Raw genomic sequence first — 27,988 nt, 5'->3', positions numbered from 1 at the left:
TCGCGCCTGCGCAGCCGCGGTCCCGCCCCTCCGCCGCTGTCCCCGGAAATGCTTCCTTCCTACGCAGCCGCCGCAGCCGCTCGGGTCGCAGGAGCTTTGCCTCTCTAGGCTGGTAGGGCCTCTCCTCCATGGTCCGGTCTGTCAGGACTGTTCCGGGGGTCGGCCGGTGAGGTAGGCTGGGCCGCGCTCGGACCTTTGGATCCTCGAGTCGGTCACCGGTGAGTGAACCCCGGGGGAGCTGGAGTCCGGGCGGGGCCCGGGCAGCCGGACGGGCAGGGTTTCCCCTCACTCTGGGAATGGGTCTGTCCGTCCCTCCCCCCCTCCACTTCCGAAATGGGCTCGCCTCCTCCGTCCCGGCCCCTCCTCCCGGGCTGGGTGGTGTTGCCATGGTGACGGCCGGCTGGCTGAGGCTCGGCATGTGTCCTGGCAGGTGCCGGGGCGCCCTGGAGCCCATGGCGGGGCCGCTCTGACTCAGGCCCCCGGCGGAGGCCGACCTCTGCGGGCAGGCATGGCGGGCCAGTTCCGCAGCTACGTGTGGGACCCGGTGCTGATCGTGTCGCAGATCGTCCTCATGCAGAACGTCTACTACGGCTCCCTGGGCCTGTGGCTGGCGCTGGTGGACTGGCTGTTGCGCGGCAGCCCCTCGCTGGACCAGATGTTCAACGCCGAGGTAGGGTCCTCGGGCGAGCGCGGCGGGTGCCTCGGCTTCACGCAGTGAGCTTTGCGGTCCGACACTACCGGGCTGTCGACCTGGCTGGGCCACCTTCCCGCTTTGAGGCCCTCGGCAAGGCCTCCCCGTACTGAGCCTGTGCTGCCCCGTCTGTAAAATGGAATGGCGAGTGGCTGATAACAGAGAGGCTGATTCAGTACAAAGGAAAGGGGCCGGGTGTTAGAACACACAGGCCAGCGTCCTGGGCAACCTGACACACCTCCTTGCTGACACTCTGGACTTCACTTCTCTGAGCCCCAACACTCTCAGATGCCAAATTGGGGAGGGAGGACGGGTAAAAGCATGCAAGGAGATGTCATGGAAACTGCCCGGACTTGGAAGTCGGGCCTCCGTTTAAGGTCCACTTACTAACTGTGTGACCTGGGGCAAGTATCCTCATATTTCTGAACCTCAGTTTTTCTGTTCACAACGTGATGAGACCAGTAGTAGTGCAAAGAGCCTGTATATTTTTATTCAAAAAAGCTAGGTCTTCAATCTCGGCCCAAACATACTAGCTCTGGGACTTTGGGCCAGTTGTTCCACCTTTCTGAGCCTGTTTCCTCTTCTGGAAACCAGACAGAATAACCCTCAGCAGAATATTACGAGGCCCAAAGGGGCCTAGGGGCATGGAAGTACTTTATAAAGTGTAATGGGCCTGAAAGGTGTTTGCATCTGAGAGGCAGCTGTGGTGTATCGTAATGAGCCCTGTTCTTGGAGCCCTGAGATCTGGGACGGATTCCCTACTCCTGTTGCTTATTCTCTGTGTAGCCCTTGAGTAAGTTTTATTCAAAGTGAGGTAAGAATAACAACAACAAAAACAATAGCTTTGTGAGGTTGTTTCGTGGATAATATGAGATTACGGATTTCAAAGGCCTTTGTAGGCCGAAAGGGTTGTGCAGGGTTTGGTTGTCAGTTAGTATTTCATCAAGAGGGGTGGAGGTTACACCCCCACAGGTCCCTAGCAGCCCCCTCTGAGGAGCCTCTGTCCCCCTGAGAAGGGCCTGTGGGAATCCGGGGCTTTGTTGAAGAGCCGGCTCATGCACACACAACCTGAATTCTAGATCAGGGGTGAGCAAACCTTTTTTTAAAGGATGAGCTAGTAAAGATTTTAAGTCACAACTACCCAACCCTGCCATTGTAGCTCAAAAGCAGCCTTAGACAATACTAAGTTAATAAGTGTGGCTGTGTTTCAATAAAACTATTTACCAAAAGAGGTGCCTGGCCCTGAGGCCATAGTTTGCTGAACCCTGTTCTAGACCTCGCTCTTGCTGTTTACTGACTATAGCACTTTAGGCAAGTTATTTAACTTCTCTGAGCTTTTATTCCTCCTTGGTAAGATGAGAGTTAATAACACCTTCCTGGCTGCTGTGAGGGTTCAAATGAGATGCCATGATGGATGTTTGTGAAAGCACCTTGTGCAATAGGCTGCCATACAGATTAAGGGGCATATTGTCTTCTGTGCTCTGGGAAGAGTTCCTTAGGGTGAGGTACTGGAGCCTGGAGCTCTTACCAAGTCACTTCTCTAGCATGTTTCCATTTGTGATTCCCCCTCAGATCCTGGGCTTTTCCACCCCTTCAGGCCGGCTCTCCATGATGTCCTTCATCCTCAACGCCCTCACCTGGTGAGTATCACCAGTTTTGCTGTCCAGCTTTTGGGGTCTTAGCACTGGACCTAACTTCCTACATTTGGACATGAGACAGGTTGGCATTCGTTCCTGGGGAGTGGACTAACATGGGTGGCAGAGGCCAATTCTGGGACTGGCTCCATCACAGGGCTCCTTTCATTGCTGTTTGGACTTAGCTTGAAAGTTCTCTGTCACTGTGCATGCTGCCTGTGGGACACCTTCTGTCTCAGATCACTTCCTTGATGTGGAATGAGGTGAGGAAAGGAGTAGATTGGGAGTCAGGAGAACTGGGTTCTATTCTTGGTCCCTGTGACACTGGCCACGTTACTTCCCTCCTCTCTGGGCCTTGGGCTCCGCATCTGTACACTGAGGGGTGTCACTGGGTCAGGTCTAACGTCACTCATGACCACTGCCTTTCTCTTGAGAGGCAGGTTAGCATAGTGATTAAGATCTCAGCCTCTGGAGGCAGTCTCACTTGGCATTGAACCTCAGCTTTCCCACTAGTCTAGTGACTATAGACAAGTTAATCTGTCTAAGCCTCAGTTTTGTCATTAGTAAAATTAGGCTAATAATACTACCCATTTCATAGTTATAAGGATTAAATGAGCTAATTCTTGGAAGTACTCAGAACAGTATCTTGCACATTACTACTCTTGATCTTACACTGGAGATTGGAAACTGGTGGGTTGACTCCAATTTGGCTTCCAGATATGTTGTTTGGCTTACACAGTTGTCAGTACATGCATGGTATTTAAAACATGTCCCCACTTAGTTAAAAGGATATACTAAAAAATCCAGATTTCTGGCTTCTCTTGAAAAATGAGAGGATTGATTCTGAGCCACACTTCTAGCATGATGATTTACCCAGCTGTACGTAGCGCTTGTTCCCACTTTAGATGGAACGTTTATGCTTCAGGGTACCACAGTCCTCACCAATTCCTGGGATTCCCCTGAGTGACAGTTGCCATTTATCATCAACCTGGTCTTTTGCTTTTCTTCTACCCAGCCTGACTTACTCTCAGCATTACCTGCCAGGTTCCTCTAGGCATTCATAATGTAACCCTTGCTTCACACTTAGCTCGCTTGCTTCTGATCTCTGTGCTGTCATCCTAATTGTTCCCACTCCCCAAATAACCTAACTAAGGCCAGGACAACCCAGTGACAACTCACTGCTGTCCTCTCCCCACAGTGCCCTGGGCTTGCTGTACTTCATCCGGCGAGGGAAGCAGTGTCTGGATTTCACTGTCACTGTCCATTTCTTTCACCTCCTGGGCTGCTGGTTCTACAGCTCCCGTTTCCCCTCGGCGCTGACCTGGTGGCTGGTCCAAGCCGTGTGCATTGCGCTCATGGCTGTCATCGGGGAGTACCTGTGCATGCGGACGGAGCTCAAGGAGATCCCCCTCAACTCAGCCCCTAAATCCAATGTCTAGAAATGGGTCCTTTGGACACCCTGCTGGGCAGTTGGCCCCCCAACACATTGGGCTGCTCAGACCCTCCAGATGAGGTCCAGCCCAGATCTGAGAGGAACCCTGGAAATGTGAAGTCTGTTGGTGTGGGAGAGATAGTGAGGCCCTGTCAAGAAGGCAGGTAGCAGCCAGGATCACAGCTGCAAGATTGGCCTCCCATCTGCTGAAGCCTTGGTATCTGGGAGGTCAGCAAAGGGATCTGAACTTGGTATTTGGGAGGTCAGCAAGGGGACCTCTTTCAGGGTAATAACAGAATTGGAACCATGTCACTCTTGAGCCATCATACCTGTCACCAGCCTGTTATTTAAAAAAAAAAATCAAGGATATCTGATTGGAGCATACCACTCTTCTAGTCATCTGTCTTGTCTCCTTGGGACAGTGTTATCTTTGTCATGTTGTTGCAGCTACTCTGTTTGGAGAAACGCTTGATGTCTGGATTCATAACCCCAGAAAACGATGTAGGTTCAAAGTATTAGGCTGCTGTCAGGGAGAGGACAGCAGATGGAGGCAATCAAGCACAAGGAAAATGCACAACCTGTGTTGTGCTGTGCATGTGTGTGTGCACCCATGAACCCATGACTAACTTGCAGTTTTCTCTATTGGGTAGCCCCCCCTCCCCCCTGCTCCCAGCTTTCAACATAGCAGGCCTTAGGACCCAGAGAAGAGTCCCAGCATCGCTCTCAACCTAACCCTCGTAATAGAATCTCTGGGAATGATCAGGCACGACAGCTCCCACTGAATGTCAGTTCTGGCAATAGGTCCTTTTTCCTGACTTATTTGGAACTCTTCAGTGACAGGGGTATGATGGGTGCCCAGAGATAGGAAGCCCAACCTTCCAGCTCAACCGGTACTTACAGGGCTGAGGGAGATAGGAATTTGCTGTTAAGATGTTTCTTGGGAGTGGAGTGTCCTCTGTGAGGGGCTGCAGCTGTCCTTCCTATGTACATAATAGTTTTTTCCATGGTTCTGCCTGTACTTACTTGGTAATGCCATGGTTGGGACTGTGAGAGATCAGCATAGCCAGGCAAGGGAGCTGTATGGAAAGAATTATTAGGTAACCTTCGCCTTTGCTGGACCCAGATTGTTCCTCCATTTGGTTAAAATACTAAGTGCAGGGAATTCCTATGTCCCACCCCCTCCACCTGCAGGCTCCTCTGCTACACCTTGGGGGAACTGCCATGACTCTCAGGACTCCTTTCTCGTTTGCTGGTGATTTCTGAACATGTCCAGGGGAACACACTGGTCTAGACCCACTTCTGCATTGAGACCATTGGTGTTCCTCTTTGGATCCTCTGAAGTCTGCCCAAGAGAGCTGTCAGTTTTCAGATTTTAGTGTTAGGGCTACACAGGTGCATTTTGCATCCCCTGGGAAGCCTTTCTAGCTTCCTGGCCCCAGCCCCCCAGAAGAGGGCATTGAGGCAGACAAGATGAAGGTTTACGAGTAAATGTGCCTGGGCAGAGGCTGGGAAAGTGCAAGGGTGAGCACCTCCCTAACTCAGGGTGCTCTAGTTAAGCTGGAAGGAAGCAACCTGGTAAGAGTATTCTAATCCTGGCTACAAGGTCCAGGAGGCAAGGCCAGCTGAGATGACTTCCCTAGGTTGGTGGGTTTCCTTCCAGACACCACAAACTCTAAAGGCAAGTGACTAACTTTATTTTAAGGAAGGCATCAGCACATTCATGTGGCTGCCATCTCCTTTGGTCACCTGTGGTGGTCGCTTCATCTGTGATGGCACACTTCTGGGGGGTTTCCTTTGAGAGCTTGTGCCGTTCTGCATATTTCCTGTGATGAGAAATCTCTGCCCCTTGAGTGTTAATTTGATTTTTGGATAAGATATGTGACCTCAATGAGATTTATTTTTTATTTGTAAAGTAACAAGAAAAGCAGTATCTAGATGCAAGTTCCAGAGAGAATTGGGCAATGGCAGTGATGTCATTTTAGTAATAAAAAACGTCTATTGAGTGCTTAATAGATGTGCAACAGTGGGCTAAGTGTTTACATCTTTTTGCTCATTTAGTCTTCACAAGAACTTCCTGAAATAGAAAATATCTTCTGTATTTTACAGATAAGGAAACTATAAGGAATTTGCCAAAGGTTACAGGTTAGGATCTGGCAGAGCCAGGATTTTGGCTCCAGTAGTGACATTAATAAACTCATTCTGAAGACTAATAGTTAAAGGTTGTATAAATTCTTATTGGTTAAATAATCTATCACCTTATAATCATACCTCCACACCCTACTCTCCTGTTTTCTGTTTTGTTTTAAAATATATTTTTATTGATTTCAGAGAGGAAGGGAGAAGGAGAGAGAGAGAGAAATTGATAGGCTGTCTCCTGCACGCCCCACACTGGGGATCGAGCCTGAAACCCAGGCATGTGTCCTGACCCCGAATCAAACCATGACCTCCTGGTTCATAGGTCGACACTCAACCACTGAGCTACACCAGCCAGGCCCTATTGTACTGTTTTAAATACTAAGAATGTATAGTGCTTTGTAAACATTACTAGCTTTCTAAGAAAAACTGATACACATTTTTTAAAAAAAGAAAGAAAAATTTATATACTTTAAATACAGTCACAGATTTCCAAGTAAACAGAGGAATGTAGGAAATGTTTTTCTTTCCAAGGATAAAGAAAAGTTGTATCCACCCCACCAGTGAGTTGGTTTATCTCTTGACTTTCTAAGGGTCTGAAGTCTGGAACTCCTTTTATCCTACCCACTCCCTAAACTCGGGCCATTTGGAGAGAAGTGGAGACTAGTGCATAGCAGGTGCTCAGAATAGTTTATAACCCACGAGAAGGATGGGAAAGGAGAGAGATGGTGCCTCCGAGGGTGCCTCTAACTTCTAGTTCTGGGTAGCCCTGTCCAGATCAGAGCCAAATGGGGCCAGATGGCAGTCAGTAGGTAGCAGGGGTGGGTGGGAAGCTCCAGGTCCCATGAGACCTCTGGAGTGCACAGCTCCAATAGGCGCCCCTAGAAGCAGTTTCTTAGACTTTGGACTGTTCTTCAGTGACTCCCAGATCAGGCAGCTTCCTTCTGGCAGTCACAGAAGGCAGTCAGTGTGCAGGCAAGGAACTCCTGCCCAAGGACCACAGAGCCTCAGGAGCTGGCGGGAGGGGTAGATTCAAGGCACAAGAGCGGCTCTCTGTGGAGAGGGTCTTAAAAGCCACTGTGGTGCTTGAGGTTTTCTGTAGGAAATTAGCGAAGGGTGGTACAAACAGCATTGAGATGAGGGGGTAGGCGGAGAGGAGAGTTTCTGTCCCTGCCCTGCCCCTACCTGGGCAAGTCAAAATTCTAGGGGTCTAGTATGGAAGGCTTTAGAGAGCTGTAATGGAGTGCAGAGTTAAGTCCTGGAGCCCCATTACTAGCTGTGAGACCGTGGCTAAGCTACTTAACCTTTCCCTACCTTGGTTTCTTCATTTGTCAGCCGAGGATGATAATAGTACTTCCCTGGGGGCGGTGAGGATTCACTGAATCTCATGTGTAAAACACTCAGCACTGGGCCTGGCACTTACAGGAAGTGGTCCACAAGTCTGTTACAGTTTGCCCTTCCCTGTCCCCAGTTGTACAGAGAACACACCTTTCTTCTGAGCCAGCAAGTATTGAGCTCCTCTGTGCCATGCACTGCAAAGTGACACATGTATTCTCACTTAATGAAAGAGATAGGCACCATTATTTTCCTCATTTTGCAGACAAATTGAAGATAAGGAGTACATGGAGAGTAAAAGCTAGGCCTGTCTGCTTCCACTGCTTCATATTTTCATGTTCCAGTTATGTTTGAGTGGTACATGACTCAGCTAGGGAGAGGGAAGTGTCGGGAATCCAGACGCCACCTTAGCAAAAGGTTGTGAATGTGAATGTAGGATTGGCTTTTTAACAAGCCGCTTGTTTCCTTTAGTGGGCAGTGAGGCAGCTGCTCATTAAATGAGAAACAGGGCCAGTACTGGCCTTGGGGCTTTATTATGGTGCAAGGCCAGGGAGAAGGCATGGAAAAAAGGCCAAACATTTGTGCAGTACCCCACAAGCTGGCCTTGCCTACATCAAGCCTGATTTGCTTAAAGCCCTCTGGAATGGATATTAGTATTCCTATTTAATAGACAGATGAAATAGCCCTCAGAGAGGTCATGTGACTTGTTAAGTTACCTAAACACTTTAATCCCCCTTCTTGTCTATTAACTGTTAGGAAGCCATTTCTGGAGTGGCTTCTGATCCCAAATCAGGATCTGAGCCCCGAAGAGAAGCCTCAGATTGAAGTGGTTAAACAAAGGGATGGTGTAGTGGGGAGACCCCCAATTGTGGGATTGTGGCAGGCAGGTTGCCTGAGGACCAAGTGCCAGTGCAGGTGGGGATAAGGCTGGAAGAGGCACCTGCTAGGAGTCACCCTGGAGGCCTGCATTCTTGCTCCCCCAGGTGCCCTGGGCACATTAGAGCCCAGCCTGGGCACACAGGCTCCTGTCTACTTCATAGCATTCCCTGTGGGCAGCTCTGGCTCCCATGGGGCAAAGCCAAAGCTGCCAATCTTAGGGCCCCCAGTTGGGGTTCCCTGGTTAGGCTCCCACAAAGAATAGTGCAGGTCCTGTCCTTGCCCTCCCCCTGTTTTTGGTTGGGAGCGCACTGTCCTGACCAATGGCCTGCTGAGAACGCAAGACAGAAGTTCACAGAAGGTGGCATGAAGAACGGAAAGTGTTTGGGAGGAAAGATGGAGTAGAAGTTATTTTCGAAGATTGATGACGTCCAGCAAGGGAACCAAAATGGAGACTCAGGAATTAGGCTGGATTGCAAGCTGAGTGGGAAGACAGCTCCAATTGAGGTTACTGGGGCGTGCTTGCACAGAAGTTGTGGGGGCTAGGCAGGGAGTTGGGGAGTGGGGGATGCATGGTAGATAGGGGAGCGCTGTGGCAGGAAGACAGCCTGCTGCCTTACCCAGGCAGAGCCCTGCAGAGCAGAGCAGCCAGTGCACGGTGCCCAGGCTGTCCCACTGCCCCCAGGGAAATGCGTTCCATTTCCCGCTGGTTCTCAGTTGTGCTGAACACCAGTGGGGTGAAGGATTACGAGTGGGAGGGTTCAAGGATAGCCCCTCATCCTTTTCCCTCTCTCTCAATCTGGGGAGCCCTATCCATAACTGTCCTGGCTCCTGAGGGTGGGGTAGGGAGGGGAGTGGGGTCAGGGATGGCTCTGCTGCTTTCCTTGAGGTATCTGTTCAGCGCATCCTGCCTCTAGGGCAGTGGTTCTCAACCTTCTGGCCCTTTAAATACAGTTCCTCATGTTGTGACCCAACCTTAAAATTATTTTCGTTGCTACTTCATAACTGTAATGTTGCTACTGTTATGAATCGTAATGTAAATATCTGATATGCAGGATGGTCTTAGACGACCCCTGAGAAAGGGTCATTCGACCGCCAAAGGGGTCGCGACTCACAGGTTGAGAACCGCTGCTCTAGGGGCAGGAATAGGGAGGATTGTAGTCTTAGAGAAAGCTTGGGCTTTCCTCTTCCCAACTGCATGGTTAGGGCCCTATAGCTTCTACTGACAGAGGGTGACTCCCACTGGATGGATGGACCAGGGCTTGGGGTTGGATGATGTATATGCCAGGTCATATGGGAGCAGTAGGGACACAGTGCCAGGTTCCCGCCTGACTCAGTGCTTTCCATAATCTGTAACTCAGGTGGGGCCCAGCAACGCCCATTTATTGACACCAGCGCTGTGATAATCAGGGCACAAGCATGTGCGTGATGGCTGTTTCCTTTCTTCTGAAAAGGGAATGGGGAGCAGCTAGGAGACTGAGATCAGAATTCTTGCTCAACCTCTCCTAGCGGTGTGAGCCTGGGCAAGTACTTGCCTTCTCAGCACCGTGGTTTCCTTCTCTCCTGGGCTTGCAGGGCCATTGTGAGGCATCTGGCACCCAGGGAACACCCGAAAGCACCCAGGAAATTTTCCCTTTCTGTGACTTCATAGAGTACTGTCACTCGGTTCGGTGAGGTGGGGAGGGGTGCAGCTCTCTGGCTTCTTTGTTCCAGTCTACACTCTAGACTGACCTTAGGGGCCTGGGAAGGGGCTGGAAGAAGCCTGAGAGTGATACACACCCTTCCCCCACCTCTGCGGAGGGCCTCTTTCCTCCAGCCTTTCCAGCCCCAGGCAAATAGGCAGAGCCAGCGAAGTATTCTTCAGTGCCATATGGGAAATTTTATTTGTATACTCTCAAATTTTCCCGTCCAACCCTCCCATTCAGATGATTGTACGATTTCCATCCTCTGCTCACAATCTGGCTCCCATCCGAGGTCTACGCTACCTGTGAGCGAGATGTCGGTGTTAGGAGCTAAGAAGCCCTCTAGGAGGCGCTGCTGTCCAAGGAGAGGGCTTAGGCGCAGTGGTTCTCAACCTTCCTAATGCCGCGACCCTTTAATACAGTTCCTCATGTTGTGGTGACCCCCAATTTCAGTGTTACAAATTGAACATAATTAAAGCATAGTGATTAATCACAAAAACAATATGTAATTATATATGTGTTTTCCGATGGTCTTAGGCGACCCCTGTGAAAGGGTCGTTCGACCCCCAAAGGGGTCGCGACCCACAGGTTGAGAACCGCTGACTTAGGGACTGGACACTGAAATGTCTGGCAGGTTGGAGATGTGGGTTTTGTGAAGGGGAAGCTTCCCTTTCCACTGGACTCGCAAGCCCATCACCCCCTTCCTTTCTTGGGACCTGATTCTCTCTTGGAGGGGCTGGAGTATTCTTTTTCGTGCTTAGGAACTTTTTCAGAGTACATCTTTTTTGAAACATGAATAAATAAAACAAATGGAGAGTTCATTTGGTCTGAGTGTGGCAGAGCCCTACTTGACCACATCACCTTCCCCCACATTTAGGAATTCCTAAACTGCTTACTCAGACTTCTGTGAGATTCCGAGTCATAGCAGTTTGGCCCCTCCTGAGGCCTCTCCTTCCCTAGAGCCCTAGTTGGATCCTGAGAGGCTCCAGCCTAGCCACTAGGCTGGTGTATGGTCTTGGTCAATGGTTTGCCCCTCTCTGAGCTTCCCTTTCTAGTCATAAAGGTGGGGCCTCCCAGCACTTCCAGCAACAGCCCCCAAGACTGTATTCAGGGGCCCAGCTCTGGGCCTGGCTTGAGGCCTACATCTCACCCTGGCCTGGCAGTGACATCATCACACCCTGTATGGACGGCATTTCGGCAGCTCAAGTGATGCAGAGCAGAAGCGGGTGCAGCAGCGCTTGACCAAGCGCATGGTGGATGGCCTGCACATCACCCGGGGTCCTGGGAGGTGGATTCGCCTGGGCAACCCCTCAAACCAGTTCCACTGGTCAGCTGCTTTCAGCTGCTCCGCGTCCCCTCGGTGGGGCTTCAGGAAGATGACTCCAGGGTCTCCAGTGGGTAGTTGCCTCCCCCAGGCTCCAGGGCAAGTGATCGATGTCTTTGGGACCTCAGGCGCCACTTGTTGTTCTCCCTCTGGCACTGCTGCATGTGACTGCTGGACCTTTTTCTTCTCTGGCACCCTCACCTTGGACTTAAACTTCTTAGGCTTCCCTAAGTTCTTGGACTCCAGTTTCTTCTTGGAGCACTTAGCTTCTTGGAGTCCATTATTCTGGCCCATTTTAGTGCAGACAGTGTTGTTCCTGGCAAGGAGAGGAAGAGCAGTCAGTAGAGCAGGTCTAAGGCCTGGTTCTCTTGCCTGCCCCCAAGGCAGCTGCTGTGCAGCCAGCTCAGGGGAGCCTGTGAAGAAAGCTGGGGAGGGCCTGGAAAGGAACTTCTCTACCACCTCGGGGTAGGGGATGTGGTACCTATCAGCAGCAGGGATGTGAGAGGTTGGGAAGGCAAAAGGCAATGACTAATAGGTTGGACACCTGGGAATATTGATAGTCTGCATCGGCCACTAGGTTAGGGTTCTGCCTGTCTGGATTTCACTTGATGGGGTGAACTAGTCCAATGTTTTGTTTTGTTTTTCAGATTGTGTTCCAAGAAACCCGAGGGTTCTGAGGAATTCCCCCTGTATCCCCTAATGGCCGGGTAAAGGCAGGAGACCTTCCCTCACAACAACACAATTGGGACTTGGGGACAGATTTTGAAGAGAGGTTCTGCTGCTTTAAAAGGGTTGGAAAACAATGGGACTAGATGACCCTGACCCTCCAGCTCAGTGTTTCCTGATTACCTGCATCTAGGAAGCCAACTTAGAGAGAGGAGCCCAGAGAGGTGGAGTTATCCAGAGGTATTAAATGCTGGCAGGGATGTGTCTGTCATAGATTGGGTCCCCTGCAAAGCGGCAGCACCGCCCTGAGTGTGTGAAGAGGGGCGAGGCCTTGGGCTCAAGGTAATGACAATACTGATGATGATAATGGCCATTGTTGGTGAGTGCCCATGTGTGAGGCCTGCACAGTGGGAGGCAGTGAAGCAGAAGAGTGGCTTGGAGAGCACAGGCTTTTGGAACACAAGCTGGGATCAAATTCGCTTCTGCCTCTTACCATCTATGTGATGAGGCAAGAAATGTAACCTCTCAGAACCTTAATTTCCTCATCTGTAACAGTGGGATAACTGTCTACCCATAGAATTGTTGTGAAGAATAAACTAAATGGGAAAATGATTGTAAAGTACTTAGCATAGTACCTGGCACTTACCAGGTGACTAAAAAATGGAAGATTTCTTAATATTCTGATGCAACTGATGAGGAAACAGCCCCAGCAGGATGTCTAGTCTACAGGTGAATGTCGGGGCTGTGTTGACCTGAGAGGGGGAGCAGGAGAGGTGCCCATCGTGCTCAGTACCCCAGGTGGTAGTTAGTCCCGTAATTGCATGATTATGACCATGGTTATGATCACAGCTCTGATGATAGACAAGAATGGCTTCAAATTCTAGCTCTGCCACTAGGTCGGATAACTGGGACAAGTCGCTTCATCTCCTGAGCCTCAGCTTTTTATTAGTAAAATAGAGGTCATAAATACCTTTCTCCCAGAGCCTTTGTGAAAATTGGGTTTTCTAAATTCCTTAGCACAGTGTCTGTTCCTAGCAAAGATAGCTGTTGGGTCCATGTGGGGCCGTGGGTGGACTGAGCTCACCTGGAGGAGATCGGGAGGACCTTCCGAACGTTGAGCAGTGAATTCCAACACCTTCTGGCCAGGCTATATAGTTCTTGGATCCGAGGGTTTGAATTCTTGAGTAGCCTCAAGAGTGACAAGTTTTTTAACACCTGCCAGAGTTGAGAAACCAGAAAAACAGATGTTTCACTCCCCATCCAGACTTTGGCTCAACTCAGCCTGGAGACCCTGGAGAAGCAGTACTGCATGGGTGCCCAGGCTCTCCTCTGCTGGGACCAAAATGGGCCTCTTACCATCCTAAGTCGGTTCCGCTCAGTTAATTTGCTGATAGGCTGCTGTATCTTGTCCTGTGGTTCCTCATCTTGCATCTGAGAGAGAGAGAGGGAACGCTAACACGGAAAAAACCCCACCCCTAAATGCCTCCATTATACCTCTCCATTTGGTTCAGCATGATTTGACTAACCCCAGACTGAAAGTGTCACCTCTTTGGGGGCAGAACAAGGGAGACCATTCTAACTCCTGACCTCCCTTCACCCCTCAGCGCTCCCTTTCCCTCCACCTGCCCTGGTATGGTTGGACTCTTTATAAGGCCCCTTCTAGATCCAGTCCCTAGTCCAACCTTGAAAACCACACTATTCTGAGGCCTCTTCTTTGCTGATGGACTCATACTGGGGCTGTGATGCCTCAAAGACGACAGATGGAGCAAGACTGGTACCAGGTACTGCCTGAGCCCTGCCCCTCTCAGTTCAACCAGTACCCAGGCTGGGCATTAGGATGGTCGTGCTGTATCTCCCAGGGAGGGGAGCTGTGACATCACTGAAATGTGTGACAACAGGGCTGGGTCTCCAAGGAGTGTGTGTGGCAGGGGTGAGGGTGAGGAAGAAACGCTCACCTGCAGAGAAACCTGGTGGGTGACAGGCAGAGGCGTATATTGTTACCACCTTCCTGTGAGGTAGGAGAATTATCCCCTCTTTTTAAATAAAAAAGCCAAGGTTCAAAGAGGCTAAATAATTTACTCAAGGTCATACAGTTGGATAAAGGTGGAGCTGGAAACCTAAGGTCTGACATGAAATCAGGGGTTCCCAACTATGCTCCTCTATTCATTCATGTCAGGTGTTCTAAGTACTGGAATAAAAGAAAATTCCTACCCTTAAGGAACTGACATTTCAGTAGAGGGCAAACAAAACAGTGTGTATCTGTAAGTGTTCAATCATTGGCTCTCTAAAACAAAGTGAGTGTGTGTTGGTGTGTGTTACAAATTTTACTGATAGACATCTACAATAATGAAATTTGACAATACTTTTTATTGTAAATTCCATATAGCCAGTTGATTCTTACAGTACACTTTTCTTGACTTATGCTTAACTCTTGTATCCATAACCAACCTATGGTTATAGTGGATGAACAATTGTAGTTCCAGCACGAATGTTGGTATTTTCATTTACACTAGGAGTATGAAAAGTGAAAAAATGAAAGAACAACGATGTTGGAATTCTACCCAATCATCAATGACATGATCAACTAATTTGCTGTATTGAATTATAGTTTTCATATACTGGAGGTATATTTTCTCATTTTGGGGTGTGGTGCGTGTGTCTATTTCCATGTAACAGCTATAGACAGGACATGTTTATATTGAATCTGCATTATCAACATCTGCATTACTTTCTTAAGGCTAGACCAGGGGTTGGGAAATTTCTTCTGTAAAGGCCATATAGTTGCAACTGCTCAGCTCTGCTATTGTAATGTGAAAGCAGCCATAGATAATATGTAAATGAGTGGGCATAGCTGTGTTGCAATAAAACTTTACTTACAAAAGTAGTTGATGAGTTGGATTTGGCCCATGCAAACTTCTGGTCTAGACATCAACAAAACAATCAAACCTGATTTATCATGTTACCTATGTCTGTGTGTAAATACGCCTTCCACCACTGATTTTAAGCTACCAGTGTGATGTCACTGAAAGCAGAGTTGAACAGAAGTGAAGAATACCATACCATTATATGTTACATATTTCTACAGATGTAAAGACTCTCAAGAACATAGATAATAGTAAAAGGCAGTAAAAAACTAGAAAGTGATGAGTTTAAGCATTTTCATCTTTGCTTTTAATATAATTAATTAAGCCTGTATAATTTAATTTTTAATAATGGCTATGTTTAACAACCAGCCAGCAGAGTTCCTGAAAATGTAATAGGCTTTTGCGAACCCTAATGAGTCAGTTCCAGCACACCACTATTCTGTCAGATGGAAATAAGTGTGTGGAGAAAATTAAACAGGGCAGAGGGGATAGGAGAGCAAAGGTAGAAGGTTTGCTTTATTAAAAGGGTGGAATGGGAAAGATTCACCAACAAGATGAGATTTGTGAAGAGACCTGAGGGAGGTAAGGGAAGCGGAAAGTGGCAGTGGCAGGAGATGAGGGCAGAGGGGGAGCTGTGGTGAAGGGTTGGGACAGATCATAGGAGACTTTAATTTAAACTCTGGCTGCTTTGAATAATCTGCCTGGCTGGCTGCATCAGAATAGTCAGCTTCTCAGGTACCACCCATAGAGTTGGCCAATCTGATACCCATCCAAGTATGGGAATCACTTCACAGCTTCTAGGGCAGAGAGGTGTGCACGCATAGGGAGTGCTTAGCTCCACCTTTTAGTAACAATGAACCAAGACTAGATTGCAGACAGCTTCTTACTGAGGCAAGGTGGTTGGATTCGGCACTGGGAGCCTGGTCCAGATGCCTCTGCCATTATGTTCTAGTCCAGGGGTGGGCAAACTTTTTGACTCGAGGGCCACAATGGGTTCTTAAACTGGACCGGAGGGCCGGAACAAAAGCATGGATGGAGTGTTTGTGTGAACTAATATAAATTCAAAGTAAACATCATTACATAAAAGGGTATGGTCTTTTTTTTAGTTTTATTCATTTCAAACAGGCCGGATCCGGCCCACGGGCCGTAGTTTGCCCACGGCTGCTGTAGACTAACTCCAAGGCTCTTGAGTGGAAAAGCACCACTGTTTTCCCCCCCTTCGTTGTGGTTAAGTCGTGTTAAGTACATTCACATTGTTGTGCAACCATCACCACAATCCATCTCCAGAACTCTCTTCATCTTCAAAACTGACAATACCTAGTAAACAACTGTCCATTTTTTCCCTTCCCAAGCCACTGCAAACACCCTTCTAATTTCTATCTCTATGAATTTGACTTTTAGGTACCTATGTAAGTGGAATTATACAATATTTGTCCTTTTGTGACTGGCTTGTTTCACTTAGCATAATGTCTTCAAGGTTCATCTATGTTATAGCATAGGCTAGAATTCCCTTACTTTTGTAAAAACCGATTTGAGAGAGAGAGAAATATCAATCGGTTGCCTTCTGTTTTTCTGTTTTTGTGGATATGGAGAGAGAGAGAGAGAGAGAAGAAAATAAAAAAGAAAAGAAAAGAAACATGGATGTGAGAGAAACATCAATTGGTTGCTTTCGGTACCTGTCCTGACTGGGATCAAACCCACAACCCATGCATGTGCCCTGACCTGGAGTCATACCTGCAACCTCTTGGTGCACGGGATGAAGCTGCAACCAACTGAGCCACTGCAGCCAGGCACACCTATAATTTCCTTAGAGGTCTTTTACCTGACTGAATAGTACCCTGAAGCATTGCCTTAAATCTTTCTGCAATGTAAACAAAAGGTTTTATAGTCACATTCTCAGTTTCATTTTGGACCATGTTTTCTTGTTTATTTGTTTTTTGCATTGTCCTGGATTTGAGCTTTGGAAGAAAACCATTTCTTAATTTTACCATCATTTCATAATTTTGCCATTTGGAGAGCTTGAGAATTTTCTGCCATGAAGTCCTGGCTCTTTTATACGTAACAGTCCTTTCTTTTATTTAGTTCAGGGTTTCCCAACCTCAGCACTGTTGACATTTGGGGCCGGACAATTCTTAGATGTGGGAAGAGGGTTTGTCTTGTGCATTGCAGAATATTTAAGTATCCCTGGCCTCCACTAAATAGAAGCCAGTAGCAACCTCCAGTTTTGACAAGCAAAAATGTCTTCAGACATCGCCCAATGTCCCCCAGGAGGCAACATTGCTCTCATTTGAGAACTGCTTTCATTTCTCGTCTCCAGTTGCATTTACTCTAAGCAGCAAGAAGAGTTCAGGTGGCATCTTCAGCACCTTCCTTGGAAATATCCTTAGCTAGATCACTCAACTCATTAGATACATTTTCTGCTTTCCACTTTACTGCAACAGGGCTGCTACACTTTATGCCACAACATAAGAATTCTTCCCCAGTTTCCAATAGTATTTATTTCACTTTCCTTTATGCCCTGACTGCAACCATATCAAAGGACTGAGGCCTCTAGTAACAGCTTTTTCAAGGCACTTTATGTCTTTATTATACTCTTCTCAAAGTCTATTGCCCAGTTCTAATGTCATTCCCATACTTTAGAGCAGCGGTCGCCAACCTTTCGGACCTCACGGACCAGCAGTGGTCCGTGGACCACCAGTTGGCGACTGCTGCTTTAGAGTACTGTGACAGCAGCCCTCTACCCCAGGGCCCAAATCTCTATGTTATCTATTGCTACACAGCAAATTATCCCAAAAGTCAGCAGTTTAGAACAAGAAATATTTATGACCTCTAAGGTTTGGCGCATCAGGACTCCTGGGAATGCTCTAGCTCAGTGGTTCTCAACCTTCCTTAGATGTGGGAAGAGGGTTTGTCTTGTGCATTGCAGAATATTTAAGTATCCCTGGCCTCCGCTAAATAGAAGCCAGTAGCAACCTCCAGTTTTGACAAGCAAAAATGTCTTCAGACATCGCCCAATGTCCCCCAGGAGGCAACATTGCTCTCATTTGAGAACTGCTTTCATTTCTCTGTCTCCAGTTGCATTTGCCGCGACCCTTTAATACAGTTCCTCATGTTGTGGTGACCCCCAATTTCATTGTGACAAATTGAACATAATTAAAGCATAGTGATTAGTCACAAAAACAATATGTAATTATATATGTGTTTTCCGATGGTCTTAGGCGACCCCTGTGAAAGGGTCGTTCGACCCCCAAAGGGGTCTCAACCCACAGGTTGAGAACCGATGCTCTAGCTGAATGCTCAACCTGTTTCTCACGAGGTTGTAGTCAAGCTGCTGGCCAGGGCTGCATCATCTCAGGCTCTATGAGGCCGATGAACCTGTTCCCATGTTCACTCATGTGGTTGCTGGCAGGCCTCTGTTCTCCTCTGGCTGTCGGCTGGAATCTTCAGTTCCTTGCCAGGTTGGCCTCTTTGTGGGGCTGTTGACAACATAGTAGCTTGTTTCCCTGAGAGTGAGTGATCCAAGCATAGACCCAAGATGGAAGCAGTGTTCTTTTTTTAAAAATTTTTAATCTTAAATTTGGAAGAGGTATAGACCATCATTTCTGCCGTGTCTTATTGGTCGCCTAGAGTAACCTTGATACAGTATAGGAGAGAACTGTACAAAGGTCTGAATGAATAGAAGGCAAGGAACATTGGGAGCTCTTTAGGTGGCTGGCTGCTGCATTTCACTTTTATTCAAGATATTATTCTAATTTCCTTTTAACTTCATCTTGGACTCAGGGAATATTTTGAAGTGTTATGTTTCATTCCTAAGTGTTGTGCTGTTTTCCAGATATCTTTGTTATTATTTACACTTTAATTTTTTTGTATAGTCATAAAACATGTTTTGTATGATTTAAATTCTTTTAAATTTATTAAACTTTGTTGTTGTTGTTTTGGCCCAGAATATGATGTATCTTGAATGTTTTGTGTGCAGTTGAAAAGAATGTTTATTTTGCTGTTGTTGGGTAAAGTGTTATAAAATGTCAATCAGAACAAGTTAGTTGATAGTGTTCAGATTTTCTATAGCATTCATTTTTTAACTGTATTATAGATTTTTTTTATTTTATATCTATAGATTTTTAATAATGTATTTTTGAAGCTCTGTTTTTAGATGTATACACATTATGACTGTCAAGTCTTCTTAGTGAATTGAACCTTTTATCATTATGTAATGTCCCTCTTCATCCCTGGTAATTGTCCTTCTTTTGAAGTACTTTTTATGACACTCTAATTTGCTTTGATTAGTGTTTGTATGGTATATCTTATTTCATCTGTTTACTTTTAACTTATATATTTCTTTATAGTTAAATACTGTTTCTTATAAACAGTATATTATTGCCTCTTGCTTTTATTCCCCCAATCTAGTAATCAGTCTTTTAATTGGTTGTCGCTACACTTGGATTAAAATCTTCCATCTTACTATTTGTTTTATATTTTTTCATCTGTGCTTACCTTTTGCTTTTTCCTATTTTTCTTCCTTACTTTGGATTGATTATGCTTTGTCATGGAAAAAACCTTAACCTCATCGGTACCAAAAGCAGACAATGAAACTTACTGTATGCAGGCAAGACACTTTATTACTCATCGCACATCAAACAACATGAACATTAGCATCATTTTGTGTTGGTTCCCTCAACCCTAAGTCCAACAATGACACAGTGGTCCTAGATGCATAGTTCACATACAGTGTGACTGAGAAACCCAGATCCAGCACTTTTATAGCAAGCAGTAAACAAGCTTGCCTTTGTTTTAGAAAGACTGATCTCACCTCTCAAAATTGCCACCTGTATTAACAATCCTGAGCAAGGGTCCAGGTGAAAGAGAAGTCTTGACATATTCAAGCAGTCATATTGAACACAGAGAGGCCCAGGTAGGATGCATTCCAATATTTTTATGATTCCATTTTATCTCTACTATTGGCTTGTTGATTATACCCCTTAACAGTTTTTTTTAAGTGGTTGCCCTTGCATTTACATCATATATCTTTAATTAATGAAGTCAATCTTCAAATAATATTATACCACTTCTTATATATGGTAGCATAAGGACTCTTTAACAGTATATTTCTAATTCCTCATCCCATCATTTTTTACTATTGTTATTGTCATACATTTTCCTTTTATATGTCTCTGAACCCACAGTGAATTGATATTCTTTTGCTTTACACAGTCTATTACTTTTAAGGTGATTAAAAACAGAAAAATGTTTTATATTTACTGTTATTCCATCCATTTCCAGGAATCTTCATTTCAATATGTAGATCCAGGTTTCTCTTTGGTATCATATTCTTTCTGCCTCTGGAACTTCCTTTACTGTTTCTTATAGTGCTGACCTGCTGGTAGTGAATTTTATTTTTGTTCATTTGAAAAAAGTGTTTGTGTACCCAAGGTTGAAACATATTTTTGCTGGATATAGAATGCTGGGTTGACAGTTTTTTCTTTCAGCATTTTAAATATATCATTCTGTTGTCTTATGGTCCTATAACTTTTAATCATATAACTTCTCTGATGAGAAGTCTGCTTTAATTCTTACCTTTGGTCCTCTGTAGGTAGTGTGTCTTTTTCCTCTAGATGCCTTCATGATTTTATCTTTGGTTTTCAACAGTTGGAATATGTAGATAGGTCATAGTGTGTGTGTGTGTGTGTGTGTGTGTGTGTGTGTGTGTTTATCTGTATCTCTTCTTCTGGGATTGAAGTTACATATTTATTAGCTCTTGGATGTTCTGTTCTGGTTTTGTTTTGTTTTGCTTTACTCTTTTTTCTCTTTCTATTTCAGTTGGGTGGTCTCTGTTGACCTATCTTCCAGTTCACTGATTCTTTATCAGGTGTGTTAAGTTTACTGATGCCCTTGCCAAAGGCATTCTTCATCTTTGTTACATGTTTTTAACTTTTCTAGAATTTTCCATATGACTTTTTTAATAGTCTCCATTTCTCTTCTAAGATTCCCCTTCTGTTTATGCATGTTGTCCACATTTTCCAACAGACTCTTTCACATATTGTTATAATTGTTTTAAATTCTGTCAGATAACTCCAGAGAGTTATCTGGGTCTTCAGTCTGGTTCTGTTGATTATTTTGTCTCTTGACAATAGGGATTTTTGTTATTTGTTTGTTTTGTAAAGTTGCATTTTGTGTATGTGTTGTAATTTTTATTGATTTCTGGACATAATATATAGAACAGTAGAGACTGAAGACAAATTGTTTATACCTATAAATTATCATCTCTTTTTAAGCCATTACTGTTGAGGACTGAGTCAATTTTGTCAAGAGTTGAACTATGTTTGGGTTTTATTGTTTCCATGATTACATTTAGCATCTGCGGACTCCCCCTCTCAGCCTAGCCACACTGGGCCTTTAGTAATTCAATAAAAACTGTAACTGCACTCTCCTTACCTGCTTGTGTGGAGACCTTGTCTTCCTCCTGCTTCATAAGTGTGCCAGTGCCTGCATCCCATTTCTTCTTGGAGGCTCCTGTCCTTCTTTGGAATTCAGGTTAATTGGCTGCTCTGCAACCTCAGCTCTCTGATGGATTCAACAAAAGTTATTATTTTATAGATTACCTAACAATTTAAAAAAACTATTAGTGTGGTAATGATTTTCTTCCCAGCTTTCTGCACCCTAAACGGAAGACAGGAATCTAAGCCATCTACTTTTTCACTGCTCCTTTCAACTTCCTTTGCCATCCACTCCTAGGTCCACTGCCTGGGTCTGTCTCTTGGCTGACACTTTTCCAGCATAGCCCCCTGAATTATTTCTAGCTTGGATGCTATCTTCCCCCTCAACCCTTTCATCTGGCAAATATCTGGCCAAAAGAAGGGACAGAAGTTCCTGATCTGTCACTATCTTGGGGGCAGCTCAAAATAATCCATGGAGTCCTGTTCCTAGGGATAAGCCTGAAAAGGGAGGAGATGACTTTATGAGCTGAGTTTTCATCCACTATACTCCTAACTTGGCCTTATTCCTCTGTGCTTGGAAATAGGACCAAGCATCTACTCCATCCATTAATGAGGAGTAAGAATCAACTGACCAAAACATTCCCTGGAAGCTGAAAGCTGCCACAGGGTTAAAGAGGAACAGATGGGAGTAGTGTTTATAAGCACAGTCTCTAGAGGCAGCCTATCTGGGTTCAAATTCCAGCTCCATCACTTACTAGCTGTATGGCCTTGGACAAGTCCCTTCACTTCTCTGCATCCTAATTTCTGTATCTGTAAAATGGAAATAATAATAATACTTACCTCACAAGATTGTTAAGAGGATTAAAAGAGTTAATATATACAAAGTACTTATAATAGTGACAGGTGCATAACAAGCTCTGTAGAAGTATTAACTATTAAAGCATACTTCTCTAATTTCAGAAATTCGTGGAAGAAAGCAGTTTCTTCCCTCTCTTAGAACCCATTGCAATCAAAACAGCTAATGTTTACTGAGTACCTCCAAAGTACCCAATTCCTGTACTAAGTATTTTATATGAATTACCTCATAAGGTAGAGATTAATTATTCTTATCTAACAGGCATGGAAATCCAGGATCAGAGAAGCTAACTGTTTACACAACTGGCTTGACAGAGCTAGGTTTACAACCCAAGAGGGTCTGACTACCATGTCTGTGCTCTTAACCACTGCACTTGTTTCTTTCCACAAACTAGTTTCCTTGCTTGCAAAATAGTGGAAAAGCTGCTTGCTGTGTTTATCTCACAGACTTGTCTTGAGATTCTAATAACAATAGAAGAAGCAGTGCTTTAAGTATTTGTACAGAGTGCTGGTCCCCTGGCATGGAAACCTGAATGTCTCATGAATTTTCACTTCCATTCTTTTCCCCCTCATCTCAGCTTGTTGAACTAATTTATTCAAAACTCAGCTCGGATATCAGGCCTAGATACTATCCTGACAACAGAGGGACTTAAGCAGAGGGTAGCATGTCAGACTTGCCTGTTGAAATGATGGACTGCTGTGTGGGGAATGGAGTGGAGCCAAGGGAGAGATGGTGGTGGAAACTGAGAGGAATGGTGGATGGGAAAGATATTTAGGAAAGAGAATCGACAGGAAATTAACATGTATTTTAATGAGGGCAGCGAAGGACAGAGAGGCGACAAGGACGAGTCCTAGTTCTTGGCTTGCTCAAGGATGTTTGTTGAATGATCAAGTGACCCCGCTGCAGAAGCTTCTCCAACAGACACCTGCCCGCCCCGCTCCCCCGGGGAGGATGGGGCTTCTGGAGCTAGGAGCACCACAGGATGGGTGGAAGGGAGGAGGAAGAGAATGGGCACAGTCTCTCGGTCCGGGAACTGCAAGGACACTGGCACTGGTCTGGAACAGAAGGCGCTGCGAGGGAGCAAGCTTTTCCCTTCTCGGCCCGCAAGGTGCACCTCTCCCCTCCACCCCCGCAGCCCGGGCGTGCAGCGCCCCTCTTAGCACCCTGCAAGCGTTGGCTCACCGCCGGCGTCTGGGGGTGCGGCGCGGAGGCCCACCCCTCTAGCCCTGACCCGCCCCGTCCGGGCGCCCACCCCGCCCAGTGCGCTGGAAGGTTGGGCGTTGGTTCTGCCCAGTCCCGGACCCTGGAACCCGGCTGCCTGGTGAGTCCTAGGGTCAGGGGGTCCTCCGCCCCAATGCACCTGCCAGACGGCCGCACTGGGTCGATGCCCTTCCCCTCCGGCCCGTCCTCAGCCTCCCTTTCCCCGCTTGCGCCCTCTTGAGATGTGCGCGCATCAACGTGCGAGTTTGGCCGAGGGTGCCGGGGTGCGGGTTCGTGCGGTTGCTTCGGGGCTTCGGGAGTCCGAAAGCAGCAAGTGTGCGTGAGCCGGGAGTCCCGGAGTGGAGTCCGCGCGTGCTCCCGCGCGTGTTCCCGCGGCGGGTCTGCGCTGGCAGCAGGGCGCGGCTAGTGGAGCGGAGCGTGCGGAGCCCAGCGCGCGGGCGGCGGCAGACGGACGCGGAGGAGGCAGGCTGGGCGCGTGGAGGAAGGATGCGGGTCGGGAACTTTTCGCCCGACCTGGAAGTACGAGCTTTCGCGCCCGAAGGGGCTCCCCGCGACCGCCGGGCGAGAGGCGAGAGCGTGTGCCCGCCGCCCCTCCCCCACTTCCGCCTCCCGCCTCTTCCTCGTTCCCGGCTCCCAGGGCCCGTGCGTCCCGGGGGAGACCGGCGGCGCAGCCCCACCCCGGCCGGCGCGGCTCGCTCCCACGCCCCCGCTGCCGTCTCGCCGGAGCGGACAGACTGAGTCAGCCGGGGCGCTGGCGCGGCAGGTAGGGCTGCGGGCGCAGGTGCTGCGGGAGGGCCGGTGTGTGTGGTGGGAGGACGCGAGCCCGGGCGGCCCGGCCCGGGGAGGGGGGCCTCCGTCACCTCCCCTCCCTTCCCCGGCGGACAGGCACGTCCCTTTTTAGGGAATTCTTTTGCTCTCTCTGACTACAGTGCGGGTGGGGCCAGGAGGGCGCTCTCCTTTTCGCTGGTCCCCAGCCGGGCCCCTGGCAGCCTCCTGCCCCCAAATCTCTTCACCCCTCTCCCAGCAGCTTTAGTGGGGTAAACAACTCCCTTCTTCTCTCCAGCACTCGGCTCTGCGGGGGCCCCGGGCGGGCAGCTCCTTCAGTCTTGTGAGATTGATGGGGTTGCGGGAGGGGAGGAGAGGGGGCGCCCGGAGCCCCTGGTCCCTGTCACTTCCTACCCTCTGACTTGCCCTCCCCCAACCGCTGCTAAAGCAGTCAGCCTCAGGGGCCCGGGTATTTTTAGCGTTGTGACCTGGGCCGCAGATCTAAGCCTTTCCCAGGAATCAGCGTCAGCGCCTTCCTCCTCCATGGCCAGCCCAGCCCGCGGCCACAAGGTCTCCCCACACTTCCTTGGCCCTGCCTGGTCCACTGGGTTTGGGTCCCTCTCGGCCATCCCAGCGCTTGTTGAGCTGACCAGGGTCTTGAATATGCTTGAATACAAACGAGGCGGGGGAGGTTGTCTGCGGAGGGGGATGATCTGGTCCTCAGGTTAGATACTACTCCCTTGCCTCTGGCGATGGGCTCTGAGCCGAATGCCTGGAAGGAGATTGAGCGAATACTCAGGGCCTGGTCTGGCCCAGAGCTCTGGTGTTCCGGAAAGCTCTCAGCACTGGGGGCTTGGTCTGAATTGGACCCAGGACCTGCCCTTCCAATTGCTACTCACTGACTAGTGGGAAGATAACAGTGAGATGTGTCAGTGGAGACATCAGTGCAAATGAGAGCTGTGGGAGTGCAGAGACAGCTTTACATTTTACAGAGCACCCTCGCAAGCAGTGCCTCGTGTTTGAGGCAGGTAGGATGATTATGCCATTTTCAGTGGGGGGACTGAGGCTAGAAAGATGATGTCCTTAGGCAAAGAGCCAAGTCTGGAAGTCAGGTCTTTGACTTCAGAGCAGGGTAGGGAGGGAATGGAAGTGGAGGTGATGGGGTATGTGAGTGTAGAGCGAGGGAGAGGAGGGGAGGGGGCATTTAACTTTTGTCTGGGTTTTGAAGAATGGGCAGGAACCACACTACTAGAGGAAGAGGACCTTCCATCCTGAGATCTGTCATATCCTCTTCCCTGGCCTCGGCGGACAGGCAGGTGGAGGCATGAGTGGATAAAATGCCTCCCCTATTTGGGGATGGCATGATTCTGAGACTTGGCCATTGGCCCTGTCCATCTCCTGAACACAGAGGAGCCTCTCTGGCCGTGCCTGGAACTGGCATCCCCTTTGTGGAGCTAGGTCAGCCCCGCCTTTGTATGAGGCTTGAAGTTTGTGGTAATGGACTTTGCTTTAGGGAAAGGGAAGGAGGAAGCCACATCCAGAGGTGTCCGGGCTGGAACCAGAGGCCCCTCTGCTGGATGCTGGCTGCAGTGGGACTCCCCAAACTCAAGACCCCACTGCATTGTCTCTCAATTCCATAGCTTCGTCTTCTACCTCCAGGAGCTGACATGGACCCAAATCCTCGGGCGTCCCTGGAGCGCCAGCAGCTCCGCCTGCGGGAGCGGCAGAAATTCTTTGAGGACATTTTACAGCCAGAGACAGAGTTTGTCTTCCCCCTGTCCCACTTCCATCTCGAGGCACAGAGACGTAAGTCCTGGGGAGAAGGGCTGGAATAGGGAGCAAGTCTTATAGATCCAGAATCCTGGGGGCCCCTCCCCTCTTATTTTCGTGGCCCTCTGAACTTCTGTCTCTGGACCTGACAGATATCTCTGACCATCCTCTTGGCTCCAGCCTGGGTCCTCCTGACTTGTCCCCTTCTTGATCTGCAGCCCCCATAGGTAGTATCTCATCCATGGAAGTGAATGTGGACACACTGGAGCAAGTGGAACTTATTGACCTTGGGGACCAGGACGGAGCAGACGTGTTCTTGCCTTGTGAAGATCCTCCATCAACGCCCCAGACATCTGGTATGCTACTGTGCTGAGACTTGGGCACCAGTTAGCCAGAACCGGATGTTGGGGCTCTGAAGTGTAGGGATAAGACTGGGGAAGTATACCCGTAGGGGCTGGAAGGGGCGTTTCCACCAATGAAACAGCTGTCTGTTCTGATTTTAGGGAAGTTGACCAGAAGGGCAACTGTGTTACAGATCCCCAATCCAGAATTCTAGGAATGCCCAACTCCCACTTAGCCTTGTTGATTTTACATTTGTAAAATTAATATAATTAAAATTATGTAAAAATGGAATTTTTACATTAGAGAACATAAGCAGTTTTAGGTCATCCTAATAATATAGTATTTATTGAGCACTTTATTAAGTTTCTAATACTGTGTTAAAATGCTCTACATATATTATCTCAGTCCTCACAAATGTCCTATTAGGTAGGTAGTATTATCTCCATTTTATAAAGAAGGATATTAGACTCAGAGAAATTGTCACATAGTCAGAAAGTAGAAAAGCTGGGTCCAGACCATGGCTTTCTGACTCCAATGGCTTTCTGAGCCCATATACTTGCTATTAATTGCTAGCCTATTACTATGTGCCAGACATTTTATAAGCATTATTATATTTCATCCTCAAAACTCTTCTGGAATGGAGGAATCCCTTTTTGTACAGAGAAGGAGCAGAGTCCTTGAGAGGAAAGGTGACTTTCCCAAAGACACTAAGTAAATAAGTGACATAGGTAGAACTTGAAATCTTGAATTGATTGACTTGACTCTAGAGCCCAGATGTGATCCCAGAAGTAGAAGGAGGTGGGAGTCAGGAAACCTGGCTCTTCACTGGACTGGCTAAGTGACTTTGGACAAGTCCCTGTCCCGGCTTCAGTCTCTCCTGAGCAGATCATCCCTGAGAGTCCTCGAAGCCCTGTTTGTGGCCCTGACCAGCTCTTGTCTCTGGACAGGGATGGACGACCATCCAGAGGAGCTGCGCCTGCCGATGCACACACCAGACAGGACCACATCCCGCACTTCCTCCTCGTCTTCTGACTCCTCCACCAACCTGCACAGCCCAAATCCCAGTGTCGGCGGAGCAGACACACCCTTGGCACAATCTGACGAGGAGGATGGGGATGAGGGAGGGGCAGAGCCTGGAGCCTCCAGCTAGCAGTGGGCCCCGACCTATGGACTGACTGAGCTGGCTATTCTCCACCTGAGACCCTAGGCCCAGCCAGAGCTCTTCCGGTAAAACCAGACTCTACTTGTAGTAGGCACCAGAGGGAGGAAAGGAAGGTGGGATGGTGTCTCTCCTTGGGCGTTTGTTTTACTGCTAACCTTTTCCTGCTGCAACGTTCCCACTAGTGCTTGGCTTACTCCTGAGGTAGAGCTTGCAAGCAACGAGATGGAAATGAGGTGGGACAAGATGCCACTGCTTTTCTTAGCACTCCTCCCCCAAACTACCCTGGCAGTCTTCTAACAGAGTCTCCTACACCACTGTCTCTAAATGGACATGAACTCTTCAGCACTCAAGTGAGGTGGTACTCCAGCCATCCTGCTTCCTTATGTCCTTTTTTTGGAATAGGGCATGGTATAAATAATAAACAAATGATAACATACCAACCATTCCACTTCATTTTTCACATTACAACGGTGGCAAATCCAGTGTATTTGATTAGCTCTGTAACCAACACCATATCCCCCTCACTCATTTGTTTCATTTATTCTAGAAATATTTATCGTACACCTGTGCTGGGCATTTGGAATACAGTGTTGAATAAGACAGGCTGTATCCCTGCCTCTATGGGGTTTGCTGTTTCTAGAGGAGGAGATAAAGTAAATACCAGAGTTCACAGTGCAATAAGTAGCATGACAAGGAAGTACTCTGGTATCAGAAAACGGGCATCTTACCTGGCTTGTATGGTTGTTGAAGAGCTGATTTTGAAGCCGAAATCCAAAGGGTGAGTAGGAGTTAGCTAGTTGG

General features: G+C 47.7%; 1 protein-coding gene across 18 annotated transcripts; it reads left to right on the top strand.

The window, feature by feature from the left end:
• Positions 1 to 53: 53 nt before the first annotated feature.
• Positions 54 to 27,627, top strand: SYS1 (SYS1, golgi trafficking protein). 18 transcript variants are annotated; one of them, XR_002829917.1, is made up of 7 exons: positions 55 to 218; positions 431 to 670; positions 2,264 to 2,331; positions 20,455 to 20,503; positions 25,573 to 25,719; positions 25,902 to 26,039; positions 26,793 to 26,956. XR_002829917.1 is itself a non-coding variant. In XM_023756213.1 (7 exons), exons 2-7 carry the CDS (start codon positions 509 to 511, stop codon positions 27,173 to 27,175), a joined length of 786 nt encoding a protein of 261 aa, XP_023611981.1. In that variant the 5' UTR covers positions 59 to 218; positions 431 to 508; the 3' UTR covers positions 27,176 to 27,627. The 18 variants fall into 18 exon arrangements, 13 of the variants coding, with proteins under 13 accessions (XP_014313594.1, XP_014313596.1, XP_023611986.1 ...); XM_023756213.1 differs by lacking the exon at positions 26,793 to 26,956 and adding an exon at positions 26,973 to 27,627 and having other exon boundaries at positions 59 to 218; positions 25,554 to 25,719; XR_002829920.1 differs by lacking the exons at positions 20,455 to 20,503; positions 25,902 to 26,039; positions 26,793 to 26,956 and adding exons at positions 11,755 to 11,814; positions 13,378 to 13,554 and having other exon boundaries at positions 25,554 to 25,688.
• Positions 27,628 to 27,988: the final 361 nt, after the last annotated feature.

Source organism: Myotis lucifugus, unplaced genomic scaffold (genome assembly GCF_000147115.1).
Source record: "Myotis lucifugus unplaced genomic scaffold, Myoluc2.0 scaffold_90, whole genome shotgun sequence".
Classification (NCBI taxonomy): domain Eukaryota; kingdom Metazoa; phylum Chordata; class Mammalia; order Chiroptera; family Vespertilionidae; genus Myotis; species Myotis lucifugus.
The sequence above is the reverse complement of the archived record's forward strand: the minus strand, read 5'-3'. Positions and strand labels throughout refer to the sequence as shown.